The 9638-nt window shown below is 34.1% G+C and overlaps 1 protein-coding gene across 1 annotated transcript; it reads right to left on the bottom strand.

The window, feature by feature from the left end:
- Window positions 1-532: 532 nt before the first annotated feature.
- Window positions 533-2880, bottom strand: LOC145072931 (galacturonosyltransferase 8-like). Its single transcript, XM_079019446.1, has 3 exons — window positions 2502-2880; window positions 1152-2399; window positions 533-1036 (listed from the first exon to the last, which is right to left on the bottom strand). Exons 1-3 carry the CDS (start codon window positions 2712-2714, stop codon window positions 761-763), a joined length of 1737 nt encoding a protein of 578 aa, XP_078875572.1. The 5' UTR covers window positions 2715-2880; the 3' UTR covers window positions 533-760.
- Between the last annotated feature and the right edge of the window lie 6758 nt (window positions 2881-9638).

Genomic DNA, 9638 nt, shown 5'->3' with positions numbered 1-9638 from the left:
TTGAGGACGTTACAAAAAAGTTATAGAAATAGTTATGTTTATAAAAATTCATAACTTCGGTCCTAGATTACATTTTGTTGCACGAACACTCCTTTAAGAGTTCTATTTTTGGCAGGGTTGGTGACTCGGTCTAACTTTGCTAGAAATCTGACATTTAATTTAAGTAAAATAAGCAACATGCCTCTTATTTTGCTTTTTATGTAATTTATCATTTTATAAACTGCTTTTATCTCATAATTTTATAAGCAAGACCAAATATGTAAATGAAAAGAAATTTTCATAAAAAACCCTAACCCTAACCCAAACAAGCCCCCTTGTTCATCCTCCTCCCACCCTATGATATTTTACTCTCTCTTTGCATCTACCGTCGTTGTTTGCCACCACTCTCACCCACTAACTCTTCCACACATGTCCCTTCTCCAACACTTTTTAATACTCCAGCTCCTTTTACATCCCCCATGCTATCCACAACCACGTTGGGTGCTTAAACTCTTGTCAAATGGCTTGACTAAATCATGGGTAAAACTAAAAGTTATGCCAAAGGGACAATATGGCCATTAATCTGATAAAGCAGAAAAGTGTATATATGTTTAGATAAAGAACCTCTAACTTTAACCACAACTATTCTAAATCACAACATGATTCAACTGAGAACACTATCTATAAACACTTGAGAACCACATTAATCTAAACTACAGAACAAATGGAATCATCAACTCTAACGTGTGAATGTTAAGTATTGATAAAGGGTGTAGTAGATTTAATGACCAAAATTGCAAGCTTGGACAAATTCCATATCATAGTCTACATATTTTGTCCAAAGTGGGCGAAACTGATTCATAGCAATGTCAAGCCATGGTTTCATATTTCCATTGAAATGCACAACTGCAGCATTTTCTATCTCCTCCATGCTTATGCTTGGATTATACCCAAGCCCTAATACATGCCATGATTTCTCTAATGGTTTAGTTGTTGAGTAAAATGTGATTAAACCTGGTGGCAGTGTTCCCAATTTCCACAATGTCCTATTCTCATTCTGCAAAATACAGTACACCACCATTAACACTTTAATAAACATAAATAGCCAAATAGATACATAGATAGATCTCAATTCTCAAGTCATAACTCATATTAACATATAACAATCTTACCAGATTTTGCCAATAGTGGTACTCTTCAGTGCATTTTTCTCTCCTCCAAGCATCCAAATCAAAGAAGTTCATCCCATAAGCCCAAGCACATGCCTTGGGATTAAACTTCTCCTTGATCAAAGGATGAGAGAAGTTCATGTATTGTGAATACCTATGAAAAGACCCAAAACAAGTCTCAACAGCTCCATTCACCTTTCCATCCATGTCTATCTTCCAAAGCCCAGTCAGATCTTTTTGAACAATTATATCATCATCCAAGAACAAAATCCTGTGCAATGTCGGGTACATCTCAGGTAGGTAGAACCTCAAATGATTCAAGATTGATAGATACTTAGGGTTCCTGAACTTCATATTGGTTGTGTCCTTTGTTGCATTCTCAAGCTTATTCTCAAAGTAGAACCTCTGCAGTTTTGCAGATTCAAGCTGCTTTAGGACTGGAACGTATGAAGAGTTCAGAAATGTGTAGTCCTCCACTGCTTTGATTTCAATATGAGCACCGTTGTATTCTTTCATCTTGAACATAACCTGCATTGCTCCAAGATTCATTTTATCTGTCACAACATGGAAAACATGCTTCCATGGTTCTTTTGTGTTTTTAACAGCAGAATTGACCACAACAGAAGCAGCAACAACGTTATCAGAAAATATCGCATAGTGATAGAGCTTCGGATCGTCGAACTCTGCAGGACGTGGCTTGCCTTCATCTGAGTACTTCTCAGGGTGTGCAATTCGCTCTTCCATTAACCTCATCGCAACGCAATGCAAGCTCTTTGGTATTGATTTCGCTGCAATCAAGCTAGAGAACGCACCTTGCTTCTTTGCCTTGGTTAATTGCTCATTGACTGCGAAAATTGTGTCTTTCAGCTTCTGAATCTTAAGCTGGTTATCAAACGACTCTTTGGCTTCGGCAATCACTTGTCTGGTTACCTTAATCCGCTCTTTCACCTCCTTCTCGAACTGCCGGAGTGCCACTTCGTCTGTTGATTCCGCATCAGAGTCGAACAAAGCTCTGTAAGCAGGTTTCGAGATGAGATCCGTGTAGCTGCGTGAAAGATCAGCGAAAACCCTAACGAGCTTAGAGTTCTCGAGCTTGAGCTTCCGAGCATAGGCAGCATAAGCGAGAGCGAGCGACTTGTGATCATCTGCTTGCTTTCTGATCTGATCAAATCTAGGTTTTAACGGATCAGATTTTAACGCGAGCACAGACCTCCTAAGTGATCCAGCTCCGTTCGAATTAGAAGAAAAGCCCTAGAATTACAAGCCCCACACATATTAACAAATTTAATAAAATACCAAAAAACAACAACAATTGGATAACTGTAAGGTAAAATAAAAAGAAAAAAAACCTACAATGTCGAGACCGGACGAAACGACGCCAGATGATGAGGTGAAGAGGAAAGAAACGGCTAACAACAAGAATACGGCAACCGAGAGACCGGTGGCGAAAAGCTTGAAAGTAAAGCCTGCGGCAGCAACTGGCGGTCGAGTCGAGGGACCTGCAAAACCATTATTCCGTTCGGAAAGTGTAGTGCGAGAACTCCGAAAGCCTCCGGAGATAGCCATTGTCGTGTATCTGAATCAGAATCACATAAGCATAGAAGATGCGAGTTTGTAGAAAAGTACTTTAGTGGAGAATGGCTGGCCAGGGGCTGGCGAATGGGTGTGATGGAGATGGTGACGGTGGGAAAAGGGGGGAGAGGGAGATGGGTGGGTCCTATTCAGTTTCAGATCCCTGTTTTTACTTTTTACTTTATATCGAGTGATGAAAATGAAAGTGTTAGCCTAGTCGTCGTCGTTATCGTTTTCACAAAAATAAATAAATAAATAATAAATAATAAAAAAAATTACAAATATAGCCGAATCATTTCATTATTTTGTGTAAATAATTAAAAAAAAAAAACCTAAATTACAAATATAGTCATGAAAACCGTATATGTATGACATTTTATCTGCGAACGTACAAATTGTTAAAACACATCTGTATTTTAGTGATTTGTACGTTCACAAATGTTTTTTTTTTTACTTTTTCAATATAAATATCTCCATCTCTCCATAATATCTCCATCTCTCCATCTCTGACTATCGCACATAAACTAAGTTCATCCATGAACTAAGTTCTAACTAAGTTCTAACTATCGCACATAAACTAAGTTCATCCGCGATTTACTCTCATCCCATCTACGATTTTGTGTTTCTTTTTTCATTTTTTTTTTAGATTTTGACTACGAAATTAATAGGGTTTAAACTTTATTATATATAAAGTTTGACAAAAAAACTTATCAATTTAGTTGTTATTTTTTTGGAAATTTTGTTTAAAACATTTCTAATAAAATGAATTCTCTAACAAAAAGTTTCATAAATGAAATCATCCATAGTACCTCCAGCGAAAGAGTTCTAAAAAAGTTTGAAAAATGAAAGAAAAAATTACGTTTTTATACCCCTGAAAATGGGGAAAATCACAGATGGATTGTATGCATCTGCAAACATACAAATCGCTAAAGCACAGATGTGTTTTAGCAACTTATACGTTCGCAAATGGACAAGTAAAATCGCAGATGGACTGAATCCATCTACGATTTTGGTGGTTATTTTTGTAATTTAAGTTTTTTTTTTTTTTTTTTTGCTATTTTACACAAAATAATTAAAGAAATAGGTTATATTTATAATTTTCTCAAAAAAAAAAAAAAAGTAACTATATTGTTAACATCATATTTAAGTGTTTAACATACTGTTCATTTCTTATTAATTAATATATGTTTTATTAACTAGCTAAAAGAAAAAAGAAGCGACAATTTCGTCAAAAAAAAATCTTTTTTTTTGTTTAATCATCCCAAATATCATCGAATTTGAATTATGAAAGTTCCAAAGACCCGTAAAATTTTAAACATAATCGTAAATGGGCATTGTTAGAAATTGGGGTATAATAAGGCTTGGAATTCTGAGAATTGTTTAAAACACTTTCAGATTAAAGTATTTGGGTGGTACTGCCAATATTCTTTAATCGGATAAGACTTAGAAAGACAAGAATTTAGAATGCTTTGATGATGATTTCGTCTGTACCAGAAAATGAGACCAAAAACTGAATTTATGATCTTTGTCTGAAAACTGTCATATGACAGTTTCAAACTGTCATAAACTGTAAAAACTGACATAAAACGGAAGTTTGGATAAGGGTCAAACAATGGTCAATTCTCTGAAAATACGATTTTCTGATGCATTTTCAGCTCGATCCCAGCCAGGGGCTCTACCCCTTGGACCCCGCTCCCTGGGGCGCTGCCCCCGGACCCCCGTTCGTTTAGGGGCTTTGCCCCTAAATGACAGTGTACTTTGAAAACTTGATCAAACTTAAACAAGTGTGTACTCCACACCTTCCTTACTTGTTTAATATTTATCAAGATCACCTTTGGTCAACAAAGTAATCCCATTACACTTAAATAATATTGATGACAACAAATCACCAACAGGCATTTGGTTTCTTTCTATACTTTGCTATTAAGATCTTAAAGAGTATCCTTTTCAATAAATGAAGGTTTTTTGTCAGTTGCACACTTTCATTCAATTTGCTAAATATCATTTTTTTGGTTATTTTGAATTAATTGTTTACACATGTTACTTTATGAGGTTTTCTATTTTATTAAATTTCATATAATATTTTAATTTAATAATTACAATAAATGTAGTAATAAATAGATATCAATTTCATTAATGAAATTACTTTTTAATTTCAAAATTCTTAAAATTTAAGCTCATTAGTTCCTTTTTATTTATTTAAATTTGAAAGATAAAAAACATTTATATTATAATAATTCATTGTTTTTTTATTTTTTATAAATTTAAAGTTCTCAAATATTTTGACCTTTATAATTAACTTTTTTTAAATTAACTCACGTAATACATGAGTCTCACAACTAGTTTAAAAAATAAAATAATTGTACATAATATGATATTAAAACTTATAATTTAGAAAAAGCATCATAAATGGTCTCTGTGGTTTCCCAAAATCTGAAGTTTAGTACCCGTGGTTTAGAAAGGTCATAGCCGGTATCTGTGCTTTCAAAAAATTTTACAGTTGGTCCTTACCCCTAACTCCGTTAAGTTTTATTCGTTAATTGAAAGGCATTTCCGTCATTTCACTACCACAGGGACCATTTTTGATGTTTTCTCTTTTTAAAAATAAATAAATAAATAAATGAAATAATACTCTCTCTCTCTCTCTCTCTCTCTCGAACATGAGCCAAAAATATCAGCACCACCCCCATCATCTTCCTCACCCACCCTTCATCAATAACTAAAACTCCAAACACACATATACACTTGAAAATTTGAAAACGCACAGCATGATGTTAATCCTTGTCTCAAGATTAGAGGAACCCCAGAAAAATATATTGAAAAGCTACTACAAAATCCTCAATGTTAAATATCCAAAAAAGAATTATGATTTTGTTACCTAGAAAGTTTAGGCTTTCAATTTGCAACAAAAAAGCTATAATCGGACCAGTAGGATCTTTTTAAACCCCAAATCTTCTTGATAATTAAATGAAGTGATTGCTCCAAGTTCTTCCTTCTTTTTCTTCGATCGATGACTTCCAGGTTCTTCCTTCTTTTTCTTCCCCATCATGCTCGTTTCCTTCATCTCCATAGCCAAATCCGACCGTCTTTCATCCTACTCTGATCACTTAAACCTAAAAGTGACAAAGTGGATTCAATCGAAGATCTTCAAGAAGAATCAAAGTGTACATGCACTGCATATCTTGAAGAAGTATCCAAGTGTAGATGCCCTGCATCTCTCGAATAGGAATTGATCAATGTTCTTCCCCAAACCAGTCATAAGTTTGTATGCGTATCGATTTTAGGTGTGTAATCTGTAGATGTGTAAGTGGAGGAAGGGGATTGTCGGAGATGAAGGGGTTTTGTCGGTGATGTAGAGTGTCGAAGATTAATCGACTCTCTCTAGTTACTCAAGTTCCTTGTACTTGCACTCTCCCAATTTTTAGAAACATTTAGTTGAAGGTGTTGAAGATTTAGGTTAGGTATTTCATGGTTGTTAATGTGTGTTTGTGTGTGTTGATCGAGAAGAGAAAGAGAGAGAGAGAGAGAGAGAGAGAGAGAGAATATTATTTCATTTATTTTTCTTTTTCTTTTTTTAAATAAGAGAAAACATCATAAATGGTCCATGTGGTAGTGAAATGACGAAAATGTCTTTCAGTTAACAGATAAAACTTAACGGAGTTAGGGATAAGGACCAACTGTCAAATGTTTTGAAAGCACAGGGACCAGCTATGACGTTTCTAAACCACGGCTACTAAACTTCAGATTTTGGGAAACCACATGGACCATTTATGATGTTTTTTCTATAATTTATTGAATTGTATTTGTGTATGTGACCATTGATCCATTCTCAGTGAAAGGACTTATTGGTGGACTAATCTATACTTGAGTTGAGTTGATTATCTAGAGCACAAGATCCTTATATATTATTTTACTTTGAACCTTTTAATAACTTGTAAAATACTACATGTAACATGTGTTTGTATTAACAATGTATTTGCCTTTGAAATTCTTTTGTCAGCAAATATTTAGTTCTTACTAATATTTTAAGTTTTGATAAGTTTTGAGAGGTTTACATTGTGTATGTGTTTCGCAAATTTTCATGCACTTAAATAATGATTGTCATTAGTAATTGTAACATCTTAGTTTTAGGGTTAAAATCTTTGAGGAAAAAATGATATTTTTTAACGATCACAAATAAATTAGATCAAAAATAGTTAAATAATTAATAAAAATGAAGAGTAAATAATTGAATTCTAAACAAATAATAATTTAGAATATGGAAATAAAATATAGAGAATAAAGATAAGTTTAAAAGTTAAGATATAAATATTTTTAGAAAAAGGACTAACATTGTAAAATTGGTGAAAGATGCTACTCATAATTTGTTGACCAATACCCTAAAGGTAAGTAAAGTGGTAGGAGAGGACTAACTTACAATATTCCATAAGTTATGAAGTTAGATGGGGGATTTAATGGAAAACTCATAGGAAGGAGGGACCAAAGCATAATGTGCAAAGTTTAAGTTGGGAAAAGCCCCCAACTTCCCTCTCATTCTTACATGGATGGTTTTTTAGATAAAAGAGAAGTCTATGCCATTGATGAAATTAAGGTGAACTTGAAGTGTTGAAGGAAGGATTCAAGCTTAAAATGAGTGTTTAGCTATTTTAGGTAAGAATTCTTCCACCAACTCTACGAAATTTGAGTTTAGGTAAAACCCTCGGATTCAAATCCAATTGTCATGATGAAAGTGAAGTACTAATGGTGTAATCTACCCATTCATTGGCTCTATCAATGATACTTAACCTAAATCCATGAATCATTGGTTGATTCGGATGTTGATGGGGAGATTACTCCATGAACCCTATTCACAAGAAGTAAGTTATGGAATGTTACTTGAATTCTTAATGTGGATGATTCAATGTGTAAATGTTCAAGTTAGGTTTTATGAATGGAATTAGGGAATTTCATGAAGAGCATGATGTTTTAGCTCATGTATTCACATGTGAATTTTTGATGCATTCAATAGAAAGATTGATGCATAATTTTAAGTACTTAAAAGGCTATTCTAGTGGACAAATATGATCCAAGTTGATCTATGGACTTTCATCCTTAAGTTGAAGCTATAATGCAACTATGGAATTGGAAATTAAGGATTCCAAGGTTGCTGATGTAACATCTTGATCTAGGTATTTTCCATTTATACCCTTAGTATGAAATTTATTTGCAAAATTGGTCCTTTGGCTCATTAAGTGAAAACGTGTAATGTCCCGTTTTCACAACCAAAATTTTTTATTTTTATTAAGATAAAAACTTCCCAATTTATTAATCCATTAATTAAGAAAACCATTTATTTCGAATTACATTTATTAAAAATCAGAGTATTGAGAAACGCGGAATCTTGAATGTTGTTTACGAGTGTGTACAGTCCCGCCTTCGTCTTCAAGCAATAACCGATGAGACTTGAAACCATAAAAAACTGAGTAAACATAAAGATTAATAAGTTCCCCCAAAAATACCACCATATAAACAGGTCAAATATACAATCAAACATGTCGGGTCCAATCAACCATCGGGTTGGAATACCCCAGGCCCAGTCAACCTCTGGGTCTAGTCATACTCAGGATGGAATAGGGGTGAGCATTTGGACCGGACCGGTTATGGAGAAAATTGTGGACCATGGACCGGACCGGATGCATCGTGTCCGTGTCCGTGTCCGGGTCCGGGTTTTCCGGTTTTTGGACACGTTTGAACCGGTACAACTTTAATTGCATAGAATATAAGTAATGTAAATTGATGTATAAAATTATAACTTGCAAAATTAATTTTCCAAATAAAAGCAACTAACATATAATTCAAGTTCACCAACAAAAGTTAACAATTTTAACACAAACATACAAAAGTAATACCGTAGCAACAAAAATCATAGTTGAAACTTTAAAATCAATCAAAATAACAAACTTCATAAACTCATAATCTAATCTTCCATTGGCTTCTTCCCCATATCATTGTCATCAATATGTAACATATTTAAAGCTTGTGCAATCTCTACATAAACACAAATGAAAATGTTGTTAGTATTTAATAAAAAGTAATAATTGTATAAAAAAAAGAACAAAGTTTGTACTTTTTTTACCCAAAGCTATATCATCATCGTTCAAGATGTCATCAACGTTGTCAATTATCGGATTTGTAAACTTTCTCACCCAATCTTGGGTGCATAACAAAGCTTCAACTATCAACGTCGATAAACTAGTCCGATACTCACTTACAACTCTACCACATGTGCTAAACGCGGACTCGGACGCTACACTTGAGATTTGTATTGCCAATATGTCTAAAAACAAAGAATTAAATTGTAACAACATTAATTTATAAGGAAATTATGAAAGACTAAAAAAAAGTAATCACCTTTCGCCATCCGAGCAATTGTTGGGAACCTAATTGCGTTTACTCTCCACCACCCGAGAATTGAGAAATCTTTTTTATAATTAACTATATTCTCTTTCAAATAAGTTCGTAACTCGTTATCCGTTGGATCCGAGTTGCTACCTCCCATACAAAGAAAATCACCGAAAAAATCGTTATCATCATCAACATCAATGACTATTTGACTCGCTTCTTGTTGAGATGATCCACCACTGTCAAATCGTTCCAAGTAGGTCATAAATAAATTTTCCATCCTATTCTCAACCTCTCGGACCATTTGACGTGCTTTTATGTCCATGGTCGCGGGGGTCAATGATGGTTCCATGTACCCGATCATTTTTTTAAAAGCATGTAACAAAAAAGGTGATTTGGTGGTAGGATCAAGTAAAACTGCAAAATACATAAAATCGTTCATCTTGTTGTATGCACCCCAATACTTGTCGTATTTCGTCCTCATATCTTTTACCATATCGAGAAACATTGGTTTGGTTGACCACTTTCTTAGATGTA

The sequence above is a fragment of the Lactuca serriola genome, chromosome 9 (assembly GCF_051521515.1).
Source record: "Lactuca serriola cultivar US96UC23 chromosome 9, Lser_US96UC23_V15, whole genome shotgun sequence".
Lineage (NCBI taxonomy): Eukaryota > Viridiplantae > Streptophyta > Magnoliopsida > Asterales > Asteraceae > Lactuca > Lactuca serriola.
Note: the sequence above shows the minus strand (reverse complement) of the source record. Positions and strands in the feature narration are given on the sequence as shown.

Bases quoted from the DNA above. Each gene is read 5' to 3' on its own strand.
- LOC145072931 (XM_079019446.1), bottom strand. From the start codon at position 2,714: ATGGCTATCTCCGGAGGCTTTCGGAGTTCTCGCACTACACTTTCCGAA. The intron at 2,400-2,501 runs GTAGGTTTTTTT...TTGTAATTCTAG, and splicing joins TTTCGTCCGGTCTCGACATT to GGCTTTTCTTCTAATTCGAA. The intron at 1,037-1,151 runs GTAAGATTGTTA...TGTATTTTGCAG, and splicing joins ACCACTATTGGCAAAATCTG to AATGAGAATAGGACATTGTG.